The 24234-nt window shown below is 51.3% G+C and overlaps 1 protein-coding gene across 4 annotated transcripts in view; it reads left to right on the top strand.

Annotated features, from left to right (window-relative positions):
* Positions 1-22676, top strand: part of NF2 (neurofibromin 2) — a 117543-nt gene extending 94867 nt beyond the window's left edge. The window contains exons 12-17 of one of the 4 annotated variants that reach the window (XM_036753699.1): positions 1461-1678; positions 3814-3919; positions 4789-4919; positions 5852-6011; positions 7649-7693; positions 19083-22676. In XM_036753699.1, the coding sequence (XP_036609594.1) occupies positions 1461-1678; positions 3814-3919; positions 4789-4919; positions 5852-6011; positions 7649-7684 (651 nt within the window). In that variant the 3' untranslated portion in view covers positions 7685-7693; positions 19083-22676. Of the gene's footprint in view, positions 1-1460; positions 1679-3813; positions 3920-4788; positions 4920-5851; positions 6016-7648; positions 7762-19082 lie in introns of those variants that run through there. The other 3 variants (XM_036753708.1, XM_036753693.1, XM_036753722.1) reach the window with 3 other exon arrangements.
* Positions 22677-24234: the final 1558 nt, after the last annotated feature.

The following is a 24234-nucleotide window of genomic DNA, read 5'->3' as shown; positions in this document are numbered from 1 at the left end:
CTTATGTCCAAGCTGCACTTTTCTTTGAGGCTTTATTTGTAGTTTTTTTTGGAAGGGAGTTTTCTTTTTTACTTCGTGTGTGTCCTGAGCATCTCTGTTGTTTTAATAGCTCCTTATTGTGGGATTCTTTTTTTGTTTGCTTATTCTTTGAGCCAATTTCTTGACTTTGGACTTTATGTTAGTGCCAGGCCTTGTGTACCTCTGGTGGGGAGATATTTGACTCAAGCTTCTGACCTTGTATATCCATTTGCTGCTTTCATAACTCAGGCTAAGGGCCTGCAAGCTTTCAGTGCCCCCCCAAAGTGATGTAATCAGATCAAGGTTTGCTCACTGCTCTCCTTGTCTGAGTTCTACAAGTTCCTAAGCCAGATTGCAACCTGCCACTGGACTCAGCTACTATTGTTCCCCTGGGAGGTTCTGTGGGTTCAGAGTGTCTGACCTACTGCCCCCACTTTGGTCTGGGATGTTGCTCTCCACTTCTAGTCTGCTGGGGTCAGAGCCACACAGATGCTTTTTCTCCCCAGAACTTGTTCCTTGCTTGGTACATTACTAGGACCAGCACACCTATTTCTTTCCACCCTATATCCATGACCTGAGCTGGGTATTGGCCCACAGAGCTGCCCAATGCGCCCGTTCCTGTACCCAGCTCTTGTGATCCCCTGGAATCACGCTCTGCTCTGGAACTTTCTGCCCTGGTACCTTTCTTGACCCTCTTTCAGTCTCTGGACACTGGAATTCTTGCAGCCACTGCTGCTTCTTTGTACACTCCTGGCCAGACCCACAGGCCTCTCTGTCTCCCTAAACTGCCCTGGCCTGGAAAAATTACACTGTGTGACTTTTTCTTGGCTTTCCTGATCAGCATTCAGTCGTCTGATGCTTTTTCTGAGTCTTTGTGGAGGTATTGAGGGGGAAGAACTAGACTCTTAATTCTTCCTCTTCATCCGCCATCTTGATTCCTTCCTGCATAGTAGTCTTACAGCTCGTTCCTTTACTGTAGCCGGAGGGTTCTCCTTTTCCCGGCAAGGCATGTGGGTTTTCCCAAATGTTGTTTCTTCCAGTGGGGTAGAGGGAGAAACTGCTGTCTCATTTCCAAAAAGCAGGTCAGTACATTTCTGTCACCAGCAGCTTGCATTTCTGTCGAGCTTTAAGGTTTGGAAAACACTTTAAAGATATTTTCTCATTTGATCCTCACAAGCCTGGGGATAAATGCTGTTACAATTCCCATTTTACAGTTGAAGAAACTGAGGCAAACAACCAAGTGAGTTGTCCACGGCCACACAGCTAAGAAGTGTTTGGGGCCACCTTTGGACTTGGGGCAGTGCTCCTAGCTCAGTGGAATGGATAGGGTAGGCCCTTGGCAGCTGGGATATTAATGGTACAGAGACCTAAGATCTGCGGTGGAGGTCACGTGGTCGATAAGGATGGAGTCCGTTCCTACCAGGGAGTTTTTAACCTTTCAGATGCGGTCTGAGGAGACAGCTGACCTGCTGGCGGAAAAGGCCCAGATCACAGAGGAGGAGGCAAAGCTCTTAGCGCAGAAGGCGGCTGAGGCTGAGCAGGAGATGCAGAGGGTCAAGGCCACAGCCATTAGGACGGAGGAGGAAAAGCGCCTGATGGAGCAGAAGGTGCTAGAGGCCGAGATGCTGGCACTGAAGATGGCAGAGGAGTCAGAGAGGCGGTGAGCTGGGCGGCGGAGCTGCTCTTCTCCACATTCCCAGCAAGCCCGTAGGCCACTAGGCTCCGAGGGTGGCTTCATGGTCGGTCGCAATGGTCAGCCCTTGTAGCTTCTGCCGTATTCCAGCTCAGGGCTTGGCTGGGCTTGGTCTCAAGCTCTTTAGCTGCGCTGTTAGGATATTATGGGTGGAGGGTAGCAGCCTGAGTTCCCACCTCCCCAGTTAGGTATCTCTGTCAGCTTTGAGGTGAGAGGGCCCAGGGATCCAGGCAGTCATCTCTTAGGGAGGAGGTGACATTGGCTTGGAACAACTGCCGGCTTTCCTGTAGCCCTTTAAGGGTTAGAAATCACTTTTTTCCTGTGCAGAGGAGAAAAATAAGGCTCAGTGAGAGGTTCAGTGACTTGGCTAAGGTCACACAGCTGGTATATGACAGAAGCAAAATGCAAAGCCTTTTCTTTTGGCACCAGGCCCAGGGATCTTTTCACCACACCTCAGGTATGAGGGCAATTTTTGCCAGCCTCCCTCCCTCTGAAGTTCCTATTTGTTCGCTTTAAAACAAATTTATTTTTATTCCAAATTATTTTCAGATTTACATCTAAAGGAAAGTGTGTCTTTTTATATGTAATGGGAGGAAATTCCCTTCCCCATGCAGTTTGCAGAGTGGCCTGCTGAATCTCAGGGCAGGAAGTTCTGCTCATTCATATTTAAGGGTGCAGACCCTAACCTGGCACTCTTGCTCCCCTACCAAATAGTGTCTTTCCTTACTGGTCTCTGCTGACCACTCAGCTGCCAGGAGCTCCCTTTGGTGGCTGTGGCCTTTCGTGTTTTGCCAAGCACGGATTCCTGTGAGTCAGACCAGATGTAGAAATTTGGCATGGGATACAGAGGGCCACTGTCCTGTTACAGCCTATGCCAAAGGAGGTCTTAACATGATTCCATAGTGCATGGAGCACTGGGCCTGGAGCCAGGAAGACCTGGGTTCAGATTCTGCCCCAGGCATTTCCTAGCTGTGTGACCTGGGCAATATGTACTAAAGAAGTATATTAAGAAGCACTGAACAGTTTTGGGGGAGGAGGCACTTACAGCTGAGTGGGATAGAAGAGGCCTGGCAATAGATGCAGGAGGCAGGATGAACTCAAAAGGAAGCAAGGGAAGTTGTTAGTACTCAGGTTCCCTTTTTGGCATGTCTGGTACCTAGTAGTCTTTGCTCAAATGACCGATAATTTTGTTGCCAAATCTTTGTTTATCTCTCCTCTCTTAAGTAAATTTCTTCATCTCACCCACTCTGATTTCCAAGTATAAAGTTCTGAACTTGGGTTTAAAAAAAAATCAACTAAACCATTGCAGAATGAGCAAGACAGGGTTAGGAGACAGTCCGTGTGAAAAAAGACCTTGGGATCTTTCCAAGATCAGTAGATGTTAGTTTTGTGATGTGGCAGTCAAAAAAGCTCATACAGACAGGAGGCCTCATTAATAGAAAGCTGATGATAGTTTCTTTGTACCCTGGCCTGATGAGACCACCTCTGGTATAGTGTTTCCAGGTCTGGGCTCTACATTTGAGGCAGGACATTGACAGCCAGAGTGCAGGCTGAGGAGAGGGCTCAGACCATGCCACGAGGATTGGTTGGAAGAACTAGGGATGAGTTTCTGAAGACGGAACTGGGCTTGGAAGGTGGGAGTCACAAGGAAGCCGTATTAGTCCATCCTGACAATGAGAGACTGGAGCTGCCTTGGGAGGGAGAGATGTCCTGGCCCAGGCTCTCCAGATGGAGGCTGGCCACTTGCTTGTCAGTGACATTGTAGAATGAGGTGGAATGGTGGTGAAAGGGAGAGGCTTCCTGGTTGTGTGGCCCAGTCTCTGAGTGTAGAACGGGGAGAATGAGGTCTCTTAGGGTTCAGGTCCACCCTAAGGACCCCATGGGACAGTGGGTCTGCTGTGACTGAACCCAGCTTTAGAGCTGCAGGGGCCCTCATTTCACAGAGTGGCCAGTGGGCGCTCAGAGGGACAAAGGAACTCGCCCTGGGATGCTTCGGTCTTAGGGCTGAGCTGGCGTTGCAGCCTAGAGCTTGTGTCTCCCTTCACCTCCTGCTCCCTTGGAGCTAGGGTCTCATTTCCTTTCTGCTTCTCTCTTCCTGCTAGAGCGAAGGAGGCCGATCAGTTGAAGCAGGATCTCCAGGAGGCCAGAGAGTCTGAGAGAAGAGCAAAGCAGAAGCTCTTGGAAATCACCAGCAAGGCTTCCTACCCGGTGAGAGCCATGTGCTGGAGGGCCGCTGGGCCAAGGGAGGGCTGAGCTGTGGGCGGGCCCATCCCCGAAGCAGCAGCTCTTCTGCTCTCAGCGGCAGAGCCCTGGGGTCCTCGACTTGCCTCGAACACACAACCTTGGCCCCTTACTCTGTATTTCTCCTTGTTTCCTCATTTGTAAAATGAGAAGAATGGGCAAGGTGGTCTCCACCATCCCTTCCAGCTCTCAAAGCCTCTGGTCCTGTCGCTCTACACCCTGAATCCCAGAGGGATGTTTTTGTAAGAGAGTCTCCTGCCCACCCTTGAAATGCTGAGCTGCTGGGCAGTGGCCACAGACAGGACTTTGAGTTCGAGCTTCATTGTTAGCATACACACTTGCTCCTTGAGTCACTGTAGTGATGGCGTTGGTCAGTCTACCCAGCTTAGCAAGGGCCAGCTTCGAGCTCTTGGCTTTCAAGAAGGAGGCAGAGGGTGTGAGCCCTGGTTTCTTTCTCTTGTTCCTCCTCTGGGATTTATGATGTTGCCATCATTGGGACTCTTTACTCAGGCTGTGTTAAGAGATGATTGAATGGATGGAACTCTTTGTAAAGTCTGAGAGACTCCCCCATTTATTCGGTCACCTTTTTACAAGCTGTTGAGTTAGTTTCTGTAAATACCATTCTTTTGGGGGTTGGGGAGTCATTGGAAGAGGAGGTTTTAGAGATGTTGTAAGAATGATGTTTTCAGGGTGTTCAGGAAGTAGTCTAGGCCATTCCCAGGTCCCAGCCCTTCCACCATTCATTCCTGAGCTTCCACAAACCCACGGCCCCCCAGTTGTTGCCCCTAGCACCTCCTGCTGTCTGGGGTGCCATCTAAACAGAGCTCTCTCCTCAGCCCCCCGTGAGCTCGAGTACCACAGCCCTGCCTCCCGATGTGCCTGGCTTCGGGCTCATTGGCGAGAGCCTGTCTTTTGACTTTAAGGACACTGACATGAAGCGGCTCTCCATGGAGATAGAGAAAGAGAAGTAAGTCACTTACTCGTCTGTTTTCTGGGCGGGGCAGCTGGTGATGAAGGGTTTAGGTCTGAGGGAATGTGATACAGCAGGGCAGTCCTGGTGTCCATGAAGCCTTTGTTCTTTTATCACCTCCTGATCACAACTTCCCACCTGCCAAAGGGCCAGTAATGCCCGTTGGAGACAAGGCGCCCTAAGGAATAACCAGAGAGAGGACTGGCTGGTCAGACCAGCCCTTGTCAGCCAATTGAATGATGACCCCCATGGTGCTCGACAGGTGTTTTCTCCTAATTGCATTCTTTGGTGCCTTCAGTAGGACTCCTCTAGACTCTTTGGGGGACTGAGGGGACCCATGATTCATGCTCACCTGAAGGTCAGCTTTCCCTGGCCACAGACTGGACCTGGGCAGAAGGCCAGCAAAGTTGTGCCCAGAGCCCTTGGCCGGCAGGTGCAGCAAGCAAACCCTGAGTGGCTGGCTGTGGTAGGGAGCGTGAGTCCCCAAAGCAGTCCTGGCTTGGAGAGGGTCTGCAAAGACCCTCCTTGCGCTGGGGCTCTTGGAGTACTCATAGGGTCATGGAGCCATCGTCTGCAGCCACTCATGCTTACAGTGGGATGGGGGCGCAGCCTGCCAGAATGTGATGCTAACATGTGGTGAGCCAGGTGAGAAGATGTCTGGCAGGCTCTGGGGGCTTCCTGAGGCTGGAAGCGCCTTGTTGGGCTCCCCCGGGCTGGCTAAGACATCCAAAGGACATCCGACAAGTTTGTTTTCCTTGGTTGGATGGGGAAGGCTCTGTTGGGTGGGGGTGGCATCACCAGGATGAGAAACGTGAGGCATCAGCACTTTGGAGAAGCCAATCTGAGCATCTCAATGGGTTGGGGTGCCTTGACTGGGCATGCGTCACCCCCTTGGCAGCAGCGATCACATTCTGTCTCCTTTCTGGCAGAGTGGAGTACATGGAGAAGAGCAAGCACCTGCAGGAGCAGCTGAACGAGCTGAAGACGGAGATCGAGGCCCTCAAGCTGAAGGAGAGGGAGACGGCCTTGGACATTCTGCACAGCGAGAGCTCCGACAGGGGTGGCAGCAAGCACAACACCATCCGAAAGGTTGGCTGCCTCTGGGGGCCTGAGGGCCACTATCAGAGTGGGGGCTTGTGGAGGTACTGGCTGGCTGGGATGTCAAGTCGGTGTGAAAAGGTCCTGAGAACAAGTGAGGCCCGGGGAGGGGGTGGGGTGGGGGGGGGGCGTGCACCAGAGCTTTGCAGCCCCCGCCCCCTTAGCAGGAAAGCGGACTGGCATTGGGGGAGGGGGAGCCACCTGGCCTACCCAGAAGGGACCACCAGAGTGAGGGCGCTGAGGACTAAGCGTTCCTTTGGGAGATGTTTACAGAGTCGAGAGGGCGGATTGGAAAACAAAATTCTAAGCTATGTTGAATACGTTTCTGCAGAAACCAGCCTACCATGAGACCAGAGCTGTGCTCATACGTGTCACGGTGTCCTGTGCTCCTCTTCCCCAAGAAAATAATAAATCAAAACCATCATTTATTACTTGGTTTTTCCCTTGGGCTGGACAGCTCAATCGACCCCCTTTTTGTCCAGTTTTGCTGGATGTGGAGAGGCTGCAGTGGTGTCAAGAAAAGCCCCCTGGCTGGTGCTTCAGCTTCCCCGGCCAGGCCCCCTGCCCTGGGCCTGGCGCCTCCCTCCCCCAGGTCGCGGTTTGCCCATCAGGAAGATGGTCAGATGGACACCCGTGGGCCCTGATGTTTGGCTTGAATTTGCACCAGATCTAGCGTCACATGCCCCTCCCCTTCCAAGCATCACATCCTATTTCTATTGGCATTATTCCAAACTGGTGAGGTTAGTTGTGATGGTTAAATCATAGCTCTGGGCACAGAGGCTGGCTGCCGTCTTGCTCCGCTGACAAAGGCCTCCTTTTCCCTGTGTCTGTCGGAGCATCCGAGCCCTGGAGTGGGAAGGGGCCTCTGGCCAGCGAGTCCAACTCTCACCTATTTTACAGATGGAGAAACTGAGGCCTGGGAAGTGGGTAGGACTTTTTCAAGGTCATACATGCAGTCAGCATGAGAGGCAGATTTCGAACCCAGATCTTCTGACTCCAGAGTCTGTTCTTTCAAATATGCCATTACCTGCCTCATCCAGTGGGTGTCACTGAGGTGATAACAGTTGGTAGTCTCAATATTGGTGCTGGCTAGTGATCTAGAGCCCCAGCTCATTACTATTTGGCTGTTTATTGTAGAGTTGGGAAGCCAGGTGGTGCCTTAGTACACAGAGCAGTGGGCCTGGAGTCAGGAAGACTCGTCTTCATGAGTTCAGATCTGGCCTCAGATGCTTCCTAACTTGTGACCCTGGGCCAGTCACTTCACCCTGTGTGCCTCAGTTCCCTCATCTGTAAAATGAGCTGGAGAACGAAATGGCAAAGCATTCCAGTGTCTCTGCTAAGAATACTCCCAGTGGAGTCACAAAGAGTTGGACACAACTGAAAATGACTGAACAGCAGTAGTCTTGAGTTGAGAGCTGCTCTCCGGTTGAAGAGAGGTCTCTTCGTTTTCAGTATTTCAGCCTGCCCTTTGGAAGTCCTGAGAGGCATATGTCAGCAGCTGGGGAAAGCCTTGGGCCTCAGGGGGTGCTGCCAGAGAGGGGGTGAGGGGAAGAGGCTGACTCCCCTTCATACCTCCCCGGCCTCTGTCATTCCTTGTTCTCTGTTTTCATTTTATTTTGCTGGTTTAGCCTCAAGCCCAAGGCAGAAGACCTATCTGCATTTGAGCCTTCCAAGTAGGTTGTTCCAAGGTACTTTGTGTGTGGTGATGGGACTGCCCTCTGTAACACTAACTTGTGCATGAGCTTGCCTGTCCTCGTGCTCCAGGTCGTCCTCCCTCCCTGCCCCCCAGGGCGCTGGGCCCCCAGCGACTGCAGGGACTGCAGCCACTGCATGCTTGGTCAGGTGCGAGTTCTGAAGTGCCCTGCCCCCTCCCCCAGAGGCGCATGCCATGGAGTCAGCCGGCCTGACCCCTCCTCTGGGTGCCCCAGCTGTATCTGCTCTGCTGTGTCGGAGAGTCCTTCGTGGGGGTGACATCTGGCATGGAAACTAGTCAAGTGGGAGCTTTAACTCTTCTCTGGGACCCTTCCTGTGGGGAGGGAGCGATGGCCTTCTGAGCAAGCATGGCCACCCCAGCCCTTCCCTTCCGTCTTTCTCCAGAGCCTCGCCTTCCTGGCACGAGCACCTAGTGCTGCCAGATGCTCTGAAACACAGTCATCGAGTGGCATCTCACTAAGTTTGAGGGCCTTGGTGCCCCCACCAGAATTCCAAGGGGCATCTTCCCCAAAGCGGGGAGGGGAGTGAGCTTGTGGCCTGGGTGAATTTAGATTGAGAACATGCAGTCACTGTTAGTTCTGTGCAGACCTGTGCACATAGTAGGTACTTGTTTGGGCTGAATGATCTCAGAATTCCCTTCTAGCTGTGAAATTCAGTGAGATTATGATTATGGATCTGCAGTGATCTTCAGAAGCTTTTGACGCAATCCAGCCATCAGACTTGCCAGGGGCCTGGGCAGTAGGGTAAAGCGTTCCTAGTGAGCCATATGCCTGGCATCCTAGGGAAGCGGCAGGGCCCCGGTTTGGCCGGCAGCGGGCCTGGATTCAGAACCTCTCTCTGTTACTTAGCACTTGTTTAGTCCTGAGCAAGACTCTTCCCCTCTCTGGGCCTGTTTTCTCATAAGGGACAGGGCTGGTCACCTTCATTCAACCTTCTCCCCTTGCTCCCCTCCAGATGCCAGTGAGCGCCCATTCATGTGTTCATGCCGGCCATGAGCAGTACAGAGGTTGACGGGAAAATGAATCCATTATTATCACACTCTTTATCGTGAAACATAATTTGTTGGGTTCATCTGGAATCCCACGGAAGGGAAGCCAGTAATTAAAGTACCAAAGAGATCTTATGATGAGGCCCCTGATCTGGGAGGCAGCTTCTGCGGCGTGACTCCCCAGGACAGCCCTGTGGAAGAGCTGGACAATTCAGCCTCTAATCCTAGGTTCCCTTACAGCTACAGTCCATTAAGTGCCCTGGTGCCAAGAGCTGGAGGGCGCTGTGTCAGGATGAGCCTTGCCACGGATGGGCAATGGGCATGACCTGCTGATGCAGGGGAAAAGCCCAGTCACCCACAATGCTCTGGGAATGGAGAGTCTTAATAAGTTTTCAGATTAACTCAAGGTTAAGTAGAAAATCCTTTTTGTTTTGACCCTTGGTGAAAAGCTTCATAAGATAAATTCATCTACTCTTTTTTGGCTAAGTACAGTAAACAGAAGAAAATTGAATTTTGCTTTTTTTTTTAAACTGATGTAGGATCTTCAGATGCATCAAGGCTGTGACTTTGAATGTCATTTTTCCCTGGGCAGTGTTGCAGCCACAAAAGGAATAACGGAATGGACTGAATCTATCCCTGATCTTATGTCATACTCTAGAGAGCAGCTTTAAAAAAGTATATAAAGTCAGCCCCCCAATATAAACTTGTTAGATAATTTCTTTCCTTCTGTCAAGATCAGAGTAACCACAGGAAAAAAGGATAAATCTAGCTCATGGAGGATTCTGGTTAATAGAGGTTTTACTGTTGCTTAGAAAGTTGGTCCTGGTTTATATTTGGCTAAGGTTGCCTCATCATCTCTAGTTAAATAGTAGTTGTTTTGGCCACATTTGTAAAGTTTGATACTCTTTCCCTTTGCTGGGATCTGGCTTGAACTCACTCACAACCACATGGTTTTAGACTGCCCCCAGTCTGGGCCAGAGTGGCCTTGCAGGCTTGCCTGAGGATGGCCAGGGCAGGTGAATGGAGGAGGGCCATTGGAGAACCAGTGAATCTTCTGGTGCTCTCCATTAAAATCACCCCATAGTGATTTTTTCCATTTTTCATCCTTCGACTCATAGAACTAAAGTGTTTTCTACCTGACTACCTCTCGCTGCCTGTTGTGGCTTATGGCTGTCAATGCTCTCCTCTCTCTTGGGTGGCCCCTTCACTGTGTGGTCAGAATGTGAGAACTTCTCTCATCCAGTCTTTGGGGAAGCCATCGGTTCAAGGGGCTGCCCTTTCTTCCTGAGCTGAGAACTGATTTCCTGGTGGTAGCCTTGCAGGAAAGATAGCAGCTTCAGCTGGGGAAGGAGAAGCCATTTTAAAGAAGTGTCTCTCCCAGTTCACATCTAGATGGGAGGTGGGGAACCAGATGTGCAATTTCCTCATTGGGTCTGAGTAAGGTAGTTCAGTCTTTGAGTGTGGCCTGGGGTCCTGAGAGGTCCAGTGCTACACAGCTCCCATATATCAGAGGTAAGACTTGCCCCCATGTCCTCCTGACTCCAAGGCTAGCCCTCTATCCGCCAATCTACCTGGCCACTTGGATTTTAGGTTAGAAACTTTAAGGGGGGGTGGATCAGGAGAGGGGGAGTCAGTCCGACTGGGATGTAATGTTACTAGGGTTTGGTTTGGGGTTTGGTGGGTGTATTTTCTGTTCTCTCTGCTCCTCTATACCAATTGGTTAGTATGACCATGTTGGCATTTCCATGTGAGTCAGATTTATACTGGTGGCAAGAGCTTTGTTTGTGACAGCTGTCTTTGGGGAAGCTGCCGTGGAGTCGCTATGGAGCGTGGGCTGTGTGCGCACAGCACAGCTTAGGGGGCAAAGCTAAAGGCAGTTGATTCCCATTGTCTGGAGCTACCACGGAAGGGTCTGAGGGCTGGGGGAGACAATGCCAGAGTTTGGGCTAAACTATCTCACTAGCCAGAGCTGTTCAGAAGCTACCCTGAAGCCCACCCAAGGCTCTGGGAGAGAGGGCTCTCACCAGGATGGCTTCCTTCTCAGGGTTTGCACATGGGGGACATGCCCGCAAAATGGTCAGTGTTCTTCCCTGTGTAATTTTGATAGGGCCAAAGTAATAGAGTGAGTATCCAGAGGAAAAGTAATAGGGTTTTTAGGGTCAGAGGTGGATGGTGGAAGAGGCCCTTTCTTAAAAGCCCAAATGGTTCCAGTCCCCCGGTTCTGTCTTGGATGAGGGTCTCTCGTTCCAGGGCAGAGCAATCTGTGATCAGCCTCTTCGGGGCCAGGAAGACATAAAAACACAACGTCATTTTTAATTTTGTTAGAGTCCACCTCTTGCTGGAGCACCATTGGTATCAAATGAGACGCTAAAACACCTCAGGAAATAATAAATCACAGAAAGGAAATTGCATATTCATGAAAGGCATCTGCTGCAATTAAAACAAACGGCCACGGCCACCTTGGCGACCTCTGCTCTGCACAGCCTACTTTGAAGTGAGCTGCTCAATACTTTATGCTTCACTATGTGCTTAACGTAGAAATCCCACTTTCTGACCGAGTGAATCGAGTGCCTGTGTCCTAGAGAAGCGGTCCACCTTGGGGGTACCAGTACAGGACGAGCATCGAGTGTGGTACCAAATTCTCTTTGGCTGCCCAGAAGGCCCCTCCAGGCTTTCCATCTCTTCAGGAGCAGTGGAGAGCTCAGGAATCCCTCTCCCTTTCCCAGCCAGGGCACTTTGATTGTTAGAGTTCAGATTGAGCAAAGACTTAAGTTAATTCCTCAAGATGGCTTCCTCTTTTAGAACCCTACCCTTCTGTATGTCTCCTGGCCTTATTTTATTTGTTTCTAGTAGCTGTCTGGATGACATCAGTAAGGAGCCCTTCCAAAAAATCGGGGGTCTCTACCCACTCAAACTGGTTTTTCATTTGAGTGCTAACTAGTCTCCTTTTTCATATTTTGCTATTTGGACTGGAGCAAGAAATTACTGATTTTTTTCTTGGAATTCCTCATCAGTATTTGGTTTGGTGCATTTTCTAGATTTATTTGGAAGAGGCTTTTTGGTTGGAGGGAGCTTACTCTACTACTCCCTGCTCCTCCACCATCTTGGCTTTGCCACCACTGGAGCTTTTAGAGCAGGTAGTGCTACGGCCAGACGTGTGCTCTGGGAATATAATCTTGGCATCTGTGTGTGGGATGGATTGGAGAGGACAGAGCTTTGATTCAGGGAGACCAATCAGGAATAGTTGTCATGTTCCAGGCACACTGAACTGTGCTGTTCCATTCACATTCTGCCCTCTCCCCTCTTTGGGCCTTCGCTCACCCCTTTCCATGAGCCTGTAGAGGACTCCCCCATCTCTATGGAGCGTTTCCTGTCATCAGCCTAAACTGCTCCTCCCAGCAGCTTCTGCCTATTTCTGACCTGTGGGGCCAAGCAGAACCAGACCAATCTTCCTTTGCCATCCGAGCCCTTCAGACACTTGAAGACAGTGCTTTTTCTTCTGTCGGTCAGCATCCTGACATTGCTTTGCCTACTCCTCAGGGTACTTGCATTGTCCTGGTCACCCACTCTTAGGCACAACTCAGCTTGTCAGCGCCCTACTTAAAATAGGGTTCCCAGAACTGAATGTAGTGCTAGAGACATGGCCTGGACTGTGGCCATAGGCCTCTTGTCTCCCTCCTTTGGAGCCCTGTGCCAAGCCTCACTAGGATACTCCCTTGGCATCTCCTTGGTTGGTTGTCCTGTCACGTTCTTGACTTATCCTGGGCCAGAAGAATTTTGCCTAATCTAACTTGGCTGCCCCCAACCTTTACATGTAAAGTTGCCATTTTGAGCCCAAGTGTAGAACTTTACATTTCTCTCCATTAAATTTTATCTTAATTCGATTTGTCCATAGTTCTAACCTGTCAAGATCTTTTAGGATACTGGCTCTTACCATCCCAGGGGTTAACCAGCTCTCCAAGCTTCATGTCATCTGTAAATTTTGCAAGCATATGTTCTGTGGCTTCATCCAAGTCATTGGTAAAAATGTAGAACTGTATAGGACCGAGGGTAGCTCCCTAGGGAACTCCATTACACGCCTCCTTCCCAGTTGGCGTTCCCGGCCTCCCATGTCCCATGGCATTTTGTTGGGGTCTCTCCTTTTCATTTGCTCACTCTTTCTTGTATCATCGATGTTCATCTGTTTATCTTTTCCCCCATAGCATTGCAGGCTCCTCAGGAGCACTTCCTGTGTCATAATTATCTTTGTATCCTGGCATAGGGCCTCACACAGAGTAGGTACCTAATAAATAAAATGTGTTGAATTCAATAGATAAATCTGAAGGGAAAGTCGTTCCAGTCTAAGGAAAAGCATAAGCAAGGAAATTGAGGACAGGAAATTAGGGGCTATTTGCGGTCCTAGCAAGTAACTGGGTTTGGAATGTCGGGGCTCCGAAGGAGAGTGGCGGTAGCCCATTTGTGGACCAAGTTTCCTGGAAGCAGGTGGAAGAGTGGGGTCTTATTCAGGATGTGAGGGTGGCCAGTGAGGCTCCCAAAGAAGGGTTGATGTCCCAGCAGTGCTCTGGGAAGTGGAGTCGAGCAGCACACTTGTCCCAGCTGACTTTCTGCGTCTGGTGCATGGACAGTGAATGAGAGCCCCTAGGTTCAGACAAACAGTGTTTTTTACTTAAAATATATTCCAGTACCCCAAGGTAGAAGAAGCATTTCTCGAGACAGTTAAAAGCAGTTCTGCACACTATAACAGATAAAAGCTGCCATGAAGGATGTGGAGGTTCCCTGGCATTTTGGGAGCTCCCTACAAAAGTCTTAAACACTGCTTTTATATTCTTATTGCCTAGAGGGCCCGTGGTGGAATGCCAGTCCCCCAGAGAGCAAAGTTAACTCCAGTTACCTCAGGTCTACACCAGTGTTTCATTGCTCACAACAGTCCAGCTGGTGTTGTGAACATGTAGGGGGTCAGCCCCCAGTTCCACATGTTTTCTGGCCCACAAAGAAGTAGGATGGATGGGAGGAGGGAGACTGAAGGCAGAAAGACTAGTTAATACGTGATTAAAATAGTCCTGAACTGGGCTGGCAGCAGCAGAAATAAAGGGGAGAGCAGAAGGGTAGGAAGAATAGGTGATGTCAAGCGTGAGAAAGAAGGAAGCATCCAAGATGGCGTCCAGGGGTTGAGAGAGAGGCCACTTGCGTGAGTAGGTTTCCGCATCCTTGGGAGGTGGTGAGGAGCCCAAGAAATGCGGTCTGCTGCTGCCCAAGTGCCTTTGGAAAGTGACTCGGACTGGTATGTGAGCCCTCTTTGTCTCATGGTGGTGGAGGGGAATGTTCCATTTGGTGCTACTCCTAGCCCCCGATGGTGGGACCACAGCACTAGCAGGAACGGGACAGGCGGCACACGCGGCTCCCCAGGGAGGAGCCCCAATCTCTTAGATGAACCTTGGTCGTGTCCTGGCAAGGTCATTGGCCGGACCTTTCCATCCAAGGAGCTCAAAGAGCCTCATAGACGTCATTTGGTTCCTCACCAGCCTCGTGAAGCGAGTCATTGTCATTAGCCCAGTTTTCAGCTAGAGAAACTGAGACATAGTGTCTGTCACATGGTAAATTAGGGGCAGTCAAAAATAGGCTTTGGGCCCACCTGGCAGAGAGCGCCATTTCGTCTTAGACCATTTTACCTCCATTTGCTGCCTTTGCTGTGATAATTCAGCTTCCTCCACAGTCTTTTTGTATCGACACAGCCCCCCCAAAGGAGAAGCATTTAGGAGAGATCCTCTGGAATTTCCCAGGGCAGCCTTCTTTCCTAGGACTGATAAAGAAGATAAACCCAAATTCAGTTTGTTAATTAGGACGGAACTGGCCTTAAATTCTTCCTTTGACTAGGGACAGGCAGGTGAGCCATTGTCTGTGTGTGACTTGTTCCCATTTGTGCATTATGTGAAACCATTTCTTTAGATGAAACTTACCCCCAGGAGAGGCTGGGGAAAGCTTAACCATTTCGCTTTAAAATGGAAATCCCCTCCTGTCCATCCTTCTTTCCTAGTTTGGAACAGGGATGTTTATCACCCCCTAAGCCCCAGATTATATTGGTGCTCAGGGCTGCAGGATTTGGCTCGCGCCTCGGTGCTCTGAAAGGCCACCTTCCTGGCAGGTCTGGGGACTGAGCATCCACCCACACGCCATTTTAGATTCTCCCTGACCTGCTCCTTAGTGCTTGGTGTGTAGAGGAGGAGAGGGGGCTTGCATTTCAATTCCATTGCGTTTTGATAGGATGAGCAGAGCTCCAGGGCCTGCAGGGTTTGCAATGGTGGGGAGTCGTTGTTTTAAATGAATTAAACGGTGTTCCAGCTCCAGCACCTTTCCATTCCCCAAGGCTTCAGGCATTGAGGTGAGGCTGCCAGAGGATGATGGGAGGAATCTTGGCCCCGTGAGTGGTTTGTTCTCCCAGTTTAATCGTAACGTTTCCTCTCTTCACTGAGATCCAAAGTGATGCTGGTTGTCCTGCCTGCCCCTCCATCCTACTTTGCAGTAGGAACAAGATTATCACAATGCGGCCTTGTAAATCAATTTTCTCTCTGTGCTGATGAAAATGTAATTTATTCTTAATCAACCTGCCTTGTTGCTGTAGGCTGCACCTTGCATATACATTTCTTTATCCCCCACTGTCACTTTTGGGAAGCCCTGGAGGGCCTCAGTGGAGGGCCCAAAGGACCGTGTGCAGCTCTGTTTGTCTAGAAGGAGATCCCCTGAAGTAAGGAGAGGCAGCCTATTACAGAGAAAAAGCATACTGGGTGTGAATCTGGGCTCTTTGCTGCTACTCTGACCTGGTCCAAGATAACTTCATGTCTCAGAATTGTCTCATTTGTACGAGATTGGTCTAGGTCAGCAGTTCACCAAGGTCCCCCGAGACCCTTACCAGGAATCGGCAGGTTCAGAGCTCTTTCCATAAATATCAGCCACGTAGACAGAAGCTCTTTGGAAGGGGAGACAGTCCTGAGACCCCAAAGTTGGTGACCCATTGGCCTAGAGCATCTCCAAAGGCCCTTCCAACTCTAAGCCCTGTGACCTGTGGCGTGTGAGGGCCCCAGAGGGACCAGGGAGGCCATCTGGGGTCAAAGGCCGTCATCTCTGTGAGCTCCCTTTTCTTCATAGTACTTTAAGACTCACAGAACACTTGACTTGGAGTCACCTTTTGGGGTAAATAATGGAGATATCTTTTATCTTACAAATTGAGAAATGGAGTCTGTGAGGGGTTAGGTCCCATGGCCAGTAATTGTTGGTATTCTGACTCAAAGTCCAGTGTTCTTTCCTCTGTACCCCACATGTCAGGCTGGGTATGCCCCAACAATAGCTGGTGTCTTGGCCCTCATCCCCCTTGTGGTTCTGCTGTCTCTTGTCCCAGTGGCCATTTGGGAAGATTTTGGAAGAAGCCAGCAATGCCAGCAGCAGCAGGAGGTACGTGTAGCTCTCCCTCAATGAGCTGGGCCATGGAGAGGCAGGTAGGCACCAGCCATGTGGCTGTGCCGCCTCGCAGCCCCTGTGACACACCAAACTCCTGGGACTTGAGGGAGCTAGAATCGGCATTCTGCAGGTCCCAAGTGTAGACCTGCCCCTGACTCTGCCCCATCTGTCTTGACCTGGTCCTGCCCCTTGATGTCCATGTTCTGGGTTTCCTGCTGCTGCCCCTGGAGGAGGTTCCTGGCTCCAGGTCCAAGCTGTCATGTGTGTACCGCGATATCTTTTGGGTCTCTCATCCCTCTTTCTGGGAAAGCCGTGCACTGTGATGCGTGGCCTGGAGCGCTGCTGTGCACCTGACTCCCTCAGGGATCATGGGCATGCTTTCCAGCCTGGCTCTTAGTTTCCTTATGGTAAAGGAATCAAAAACAGGTTCTAGGAGTGTCATCCCAAAGGCCTCAGGCAGCAGTGTGCCCACAGTAGGTGCTTAATACATGTTGGCACATGACTAGCTGATCTCTAAGGTACTTCTCAGGGCTGTTCCAGATTAGGAGATGGAAGAGCCAGGAAGCTGACCTGGTGGCATTTTGGGGAAATTGGCAATTAACCTTAAGGTTAACCAGGCTCTGGTAAGACCTTCCTTGAGCAAAGCTCTTGTGGTTCGTGCGTTTATGAACCAAATGGATTTCTGTCTTGAGGAAGGAAGCCCGGAATTTCCCCTTTGCTCTGTGGCTTACTCCTTTGCTTGTCTCCTGCCCCCTGAAGAATTGCCTGCTCTCCTGGCTAGAGAGAGGAATGGCGGCCCAGTGGGACACCTTTAGGCAGCCAGGGTGGAGGACAGGGACAGGAAGAGCCGCCATGGTAGAAGCAGACAGAGGTCCAGAGCATAGAGAAGCCTTTGGCACTGACAGTGACTCTTTTGGCGCTCTAAGGTCCCTGCTGGAATTGGAACCACGAGGCCTTGTGTGGCATGGTGGTGAGGTGGGCACATGCTGGAAGCCAGGCCTGGCAACCAGGAAATCCTGGCTCCCCAGCGTCAGGCCAGAGGCCCGCCCTCTTCAGGCCTTTGTGGAGGGCCATCTTTCTCTCTGCCTGAGCGCATGGGGCTCAGCTCCTGCTGGCCTGCTCTGTCAGGGAGGGCAACCAATGCCTTGGTCCTCCTTTTTACCCTCAGGAGCCTTTGACTTTGCTCCTCTCCTTTGCCTTTGGCCTCTTTTCCTGGAGTGGAGGCAATGCTACTTCTGTTCCTAAAAGACCCAAGACCAGGTGGAGTCTGTGCAGAGGCAGGGAGTGTTTGGAACATAGGCATGCTACCACCACCAGGGCACTTTGCATACTAAGAAGCCCATGCTGGAGTACCTGGAATATGGGGCTGCTCTGGCTGCCAGGATCCTCCCCTCGCCTTTTGGGCACAGCCAGCCTGGCTCGTCATGTGTGGGATCCAAGAATTCTTGGACTCCAGCAAGGAGCTCGGGAGCTTGGCTTCATGAGCAGTGGGTCAGCTTCTTTGGGAGGTCTGTGTGCCTGCACTTGCAGCCTGGCCTGGCAGAGGAGGAAGGAGCCTGTCCCGAGAGCGCTGCAGGGCGACCTGGGAGCATGGACGTCTGCCCGAGGGGCTGCTGCTGGGCAACCCCACTGGGTCCTCCTGCCTTTTCTGTAAATGCTAGTAGCTCGCTAGCCCTTTTTACTCTTCTCCCTTGAAGGGAATAGAAATCAGAGTTGGCAGAGGAGGCAGGAAATGCAATGCTGGCAGATAAAAGCTGTAGTTGGGACAAAGAAGACCGTTCCATGCTCCAAAGGCAGCCCTGAGAGCAGCCTCTACAGCAAGCACAACAGTGCCAATCGGTTTTTCACCAGTCTAGAGAACGCCCTTTCCCAGTGCGGCGCTGTTGCTGCTTCTCTGGCCCAGGGCTGGTGGAGGATGTTGCCACCTCTCCAGATCCCCCTGCCCCAGAAGCTTTAGTTTCACCTCTGGCATTCGTGCACCAGATGCTTGTGGCTTGGCTGATTCTGGGGAGAAATTAAAGCACACAGTAGCCAGCTACGAGTTTTCATGGCTTGTGCCCCATCCCAAGAAGAGCCAGGCAGAGCAGCTTCATTGCAGGCCAGCCTAAGAGCAGGGAGATGGTTTCAGAAGCGGGATGCTGCCTTCCTCTCTGGCTTCCAGAGCTCTCTCCATGGATCATGTCCCGGGCTTGCGATCCATTGCAAAGTGTCTGGAGTTGTATGCTTGTGAGCCGAGAGAGACGATGCAATAGGCAGACAGATGGGCTGTCCTGGCGTCTCCTTTCCTTCCTCCACACATCAGGGGCAGGCTTGCTCCCTGCCTGCCTTTCACTGCGCACAGCTCTTGGCCTCGGACCCTGCGCAGGAGCGGGGGAAGCACTTTCCATTTGGGCCATTCTAGGCGGCAAGAGTTAGGAAGATGGAGAGATTCCTCCTTGGGCTTTCCCTGGGGGTCAGCATGGGGGGAAGTAGACTTCTGCTTGTCTGACTGGGTGAGTGCCAAGTGGCCCTCGCCAGCATGAGCCTCGTCCCACGTGGGCTTCACAAATGGTCTCTCTGCAGTCAGCGGTGAGACAGAGGCTGACTGAGGAAAGTGCCCTCTGCTCTTTAATGTGGCACGGACGTCATGCTCTCTGTGGGAAAATGGCTTTGATGACATCTCTTTGCTAACATGCTTTTGCCCACTAGTCATCCACAATGAAGTGGCCACGGCCTCTGAGTTTTGAATTGGGAGGAAAGTATGGAACCTCACTAAGTGCTCTAGCATCTTCCTGAGCCTGGGAAAGCCCCCCTGCTGGTCCCCAGGCCTCCTTTCCTGTCTGAACCAAGACCTGTTGTGAACAGGGTGGATCCCCCTGGGCAGGGGGAGGGCAGCTAGACCTACCTTCACCTTCTCTCTTTTCTTACAGCTCACCCTGCAGAGTACAAAGTCCCGAGTGGCCTTCTTTGAGGAACTTTAGGAAGTGACCCAGCCATCCCAGCGGCCACTTCTGCCTGGGCCCTCTGCATCAGCAGGTTTGACCGAGCACCATGGGAGCGATCGTGGGACATGCTGGCCGGAGGATGAGGATCTCCTTGAACTTTTTCTGGCCAAGCGGTGACCCCAACGTCAACGATGTGCAATGGCCTTGAATTCCAGCCCTTCCAAGGATTTCTTATGTGGGATTCAAGTTCAGCCCTATGGATTTTTAAAAAAATGTGCAGTCTCTTTTCTCTAATGTATAGTTGTGACATCCCATGTGGTCTTCAGACACCTTGGTATGTAATTTTTGCTAGCTGCAGTCTCAGCCTATTCGACCAAGGGGAGAGGGGAAGCTGATTTGAGAGAGAATATCCAAGTAGATGGGAGAGGCGAAGCCCCTGTGTGGACAAGTGTTCTCGTGACACCTTCTGAAACACCAGGGGTCAAGAAGATCAGTGCGTTTGTGCTGCTGCCCCAAGCCAGAGTTTCAGAAGAGTGAAAGATCTGACCTTGCCAGGGTGGCGTCTCAGTAGCCAGACCTGTGAAGGAAATGCCTTCATGCTGGTGCTGTAGAGGGCCAGCCTCTTTGGAGGAGGGAGGCTGAGAATCTTCCCGGAGTGGGGCCATGGGCTCATCCCAGCCATCAGGCCTCAGATCCCGGCCCCCTGAGAATGGGCTTTGGCTGCCAGACAGCCAGGTGCTAGAACAGCAGCCGTGTTTGCGAGAAGAAGCTCAGGCCAAAGCTGCAGCTGGGGCTGGGTCTAGGAAGGAGCGGCCTCAGCTCCCAAGCTTGCCTTGTGCCCTGTCCACAGCCGAGGAGAACGGTCGCCCCCAAAGCCTGCACAGCTTTGTCCCTTCTGGGCCTCACTCCCCATGCCATGGTTCACATAAGACGTGAGGGACCTAGTGTTTCTGGGGACCTTCTAGTAATCAGCCAAGACTCAGAGGGCTGTGGGTCTTTGCAGGCACTCCCCGCTGCTCTAATCTGCTGTCGATGGCAAGCCTTTCTTTGGCACTAATTTATCTTATGTTCTCTCTTGGCAAGAAGCTTGACTGCTCTGGCTAAGCTCTGCTCTCTGTATCTTGAAACATACTACTTAACCCTTGCATCATCCACATGTTTAATCTTGTTCCTGTGCCCAATGCCCTTTTTAAAAAAACTCCCTGCTGGATGTTTAGGTCCTTTTGTGCTCCCTTTCCTCCTGTCGCTGTGCCTAGGATGGTGTTCTGCCCCACTGTAGTGGGTGCTCAGTAGATGCTCTTTGAATATTCTATGCTAAAGAAATCATCCTCCCTTGTACTTGGTTGGGTGCTGCTCCTCCCTAGGCGATGTCCCTGCCTTGGGCCACCAGCTGCTGTGCACAGTGTGACCTGGGTGGTTTTGAGCGGTTACATGGCTTTGACAGCTTGTCAGACTGAGAAGTGAAGGAGGCCGTCCCTGTGTGGTCAGAAGGAGCTGTGGGCTTCATTGTGTGGCTCCTCCACAGTCTGCCCTCTGGGCCTTGAGAGCCATGCTCAGGAAGAGTAGCAGATTAGTGAAGCCCCTCCTGGTCTGGCTGGCGGGTCAGCACCCTGCTGCCTGGCCCTGTTTCTGCCCTTCCTGCTGGCAGGAGGATGGCTGAAATGACCTCATGATTACTTGTGGCTGTTAGGCAGCAAATGTGAATCTGGGGGCTTTGCTCTCTGTGGGTCACCTCTTTTTGAATAATAAAAACACTTAGTCATCCAGCCTATAGGAAGGCCTGGGACCCTGCCCCACCCCCCACCTGCTCCATAGGATGGGGCTCTGGCTCCATGGTACCATGCTGTCTCTGGTGCAGCCACCTCTGGGATGGGTTGGGGCCAGCTGGGAGGTGTCTGCGCTCCCTGCCTCTGGGGATTGCTGCTCTTATTTAATTAGCAGTGAAAGTCCAGTGCCTCCTCTGGCTGCTGGGCATGAGCCTGGCTCACCAGATAACTTCAGTTTCTCAGTCTTTGTTCCTTATCTTACAAAGAGGTTCGAGAGACTTGTGAGTGAGGTTGCCCAAGGTCAGAACCTCTCCCTTTTGGGGGGAGGGGTGTGGGCTGGACAGTGATGCCAAGCCCCTGAACCTGTCTCACGTTTTCTCTTTGCCATCCATCATGATCTTACCTGAATTCTTGTCATAAACACCATTGCTCCTCTTGAAAATTGAAAGACATAGGGGGAGGGAGCTGGCCCTGGAGGCAGGAGACCCCAACTTCGAGTACTGGTTCTCTGACTTAATGTCTCAGTGCCCAAGCCCTTCTCTCCTGTGCAGAGGAGAGCCCCCATGTCAGTGAAATCACAGATCTGGCTTCCACCCCTCACCCCCCCAGGGCCACAAAAGTAAATGTCTGTAATCTGTAAAGATAGGAAACCGCCAAGCTTCCTTGGCCACAAAGGATTTAATGGCCATTCTCTGCTTATGGGAAGGGAAAACTGTGGAGAGCCAATTAATTCAACTCAAGAACTACCCCTCTTGTCTGCTCCACTGGCCCCTCTGCCTGGCAGACCAAACACTTCGATCCTTGGCAGGGCAGGGGATGTGGGCTGCCAGGTTCCCCCCCCCCAGGTAAAGCTCTGTAGGCAGGAAGTAGTCAGCCCCAATGAGGGTCTTGTCTGGAGGAAGATTGAGGGGTGGGGGCTTTGGCTTTTGGATGCTTGTCCCCCAGAGCTTAGAGATGGCTCTGTTAGGTGTATTTTATGTCAATAAAGCGCATAACATGTAACGTGTACCTGAGCTTCTGACATGCCATAGGAGAGAAGGGAAGAGATAGTGCTGACTTAGCAGTGATTTCACTGAGCCCTGGGAAGGCCTGTGGGCAGGAGCAGTGGAGGGTGGGAGTGGCTTCCTGGAACCAGGTTCCTGCCAAGCACCCCCAGAAGGCTATGCTGGTGGCCCCAGACTTCCCCACTCCCTACCCCTTGCTCCTGCATCCAGACTGATTGTCTCCCCTGAGTTACATCACAGCACTTAGAAATCCGTGAAAAAATGTTGGGCCCAGCCCCCCAAGCTGGACACCCTCACACTCACACTTCCAAGTGAAAGTGCATTTTGTAACCTGGCGGGGAGAGGCCCCTGCACCTCTTTCTTTCTCTCTGTCTCTCTCTCTTTGCCACTCTCTCTCTGTCTCTCTGTCCTTCTCTCATGTCTCCGTGTATCTCTGTCTCCCTGGCTCCACTCTCTCCAGAGTAAAAGTCTGTCTAAACCTCTGCAGTCCAGCAAATCAAAATCCTTCTCCAGCTTTGACTAGAGAGCTCAGAGCTCCCAGCCTGGGGAGAAGGAAACCTTGGCTCTCATTTGTGCCAATCTCCCTGGTCTCCAACCCAGGGGAGTCGACCCCTTTCTCTGGTCTGACTCTTGGCGTGTCACGCCCCCAATACGAATGTCTCGTCCAGCCCTCTTTTCAAAACAAAAGTTTGAGATTTGGATTTGTACAGCCCCCTCTGCTGCCAGGTGAAATACCCACAAGTCTTTTCTATTCTGGGGGATTGTTATATTTTAACTGATTGTTTTAATAAAAATTCAAAGCTGTAAAAGTCTGTGGTTGTCTTGAGCTTGCAACTGGATTGGAGGTTCAGCTCTTCACCCTTTCTCGTGGGGAGGAGGGAGGGCCAGGAGCCACTTCCCGGGCTGGGTGACCTTGGGTGAGTCACTTCTCTCCAAGCCTCCATTTTCCTCCTGTCTAAGTGAGACGGTTGGCCTCTAAGAGCTGCCCCAGCCCAGATCTGGGGGATTCTGGGCCAGAATGACACCCCCAACTGACTACACACAAACTGAGGTGACTCTTCAGCTCTTGGGGTGCATCATTTGGGTGTTGGTGATAAACACCCATTTCAAAGTTGATGTCAGTTCTACAAACATCTACATATGGTGTGTGTATGTGTGTCTGTGTCTGTGTGTCTGGCCCAGTGCTGGGGGGCCAGAGATGAACACAGACAATGTTCTTTTTCTCAAGGTGTTTTACCAGGGCCAGACTTAGTAACATGAGCCCAAGAGCCACATCTTGACTGGAGTTGGCATCACCCCAGAATGGAAGGCATGCCCTAATGAACAGGGTACAAGATTATCTATGCAGGAGGGGGCAAGGGAAAAGCATCAGACCCACGGATAACATAGTGTGCCCTGATAGTCACCAGACCGAAGCTCTCTGCCAGCCTGACTCTATCACTTGGTGCCTGACTTGGGACAATCCAACCCCATCCACAGGCATTGGTTATGGGCATGCTGTGGGTGAGGCAGCAGGCATACAAAGACACAGCCTTTCCCATGTCTTCGGGCTAGGATTAGAACTCGGGTCTGCCTGGCAGACAGCTGGGTGGTCCAGCAGAGAGAGCACTGGGCCTGGAATCAGGAAGTCCTGAGTTCAAATCCAGCCTCAGATCCTTCCTACCTGTGTGACCCTGGGCAAACCACTTAACTTCTCTCTGCCTCAGTTTCCTCAGCTGTGAAATGGAATTAACACCTACCTCCCAGGGTTGTAGAGAGGATTAAATGGTGTGATAATTGTAAAGCCTTGGCACAATGCCTGGCATGTAGTAAGTGCTCTACGTAAATGTTATCATGGGCCTCGGACAATCAGTTAATCTTTCTGAGCCTGCTTCTTTGTAAGATGGAGGGACTTGACTGGTCCGAATGTTCTTAACCTTTTTGTGACATGGACCCCTTCAGCAGTCTGGTGACTAATGTTTCTAAATGCATAAATAAAATATATGGGATCGCAATGAAAACCAGTGATTTTTCAGTAATTAGCAAAGTATTTTTAAAAGTTCACAGACTCTGGATTAAGAACCCTTGGACTGGATGGTCTTTGAGTATTCCCTCCAGCCGTACTAATCACCGCCCTCCATGCCTTCCCATTCTGTGGGATTCCAGGATCATAGAAGGTGTGTAGGTAATTAGTGCTGAACTGGTTTTCCATAGAGGAAACTCAGAGAATGCTTACATTTTCTGTTGCCCCTCTTCCCATAAGCCAGCTCACCTCTTATCATCCTGCACAGGCTGCTGCATGACAGCGTCTGCCCAGAAGCATCATCACAGGAAGCAAGACCAAACAACATGGCAGCAGTCCCATCCAGCAACTGGCTTGTAGCAACC

This window comes from Trichosurus vulpecula, chromosome 1, assembly GCF_011100635.1.
Source record: "Trichosurus vulpecula isolate mTriVul1 chromosome 1, mTriVul1.pri, whole genome shotgun sequence".
NCBI classification, from domain to species: domain Eukaryota; kingdom Metazoa; phylum Chordata; class Mammalia; order Diprotodontia; family Phalangeridae; genus Trichosurus; species Trichosurus vulpecula.
The sequence above is the reverse complement of the archived record's forward strand: the minus strand, read 5'-3'. Positions and strand labels throughout refer to the sequence as shown.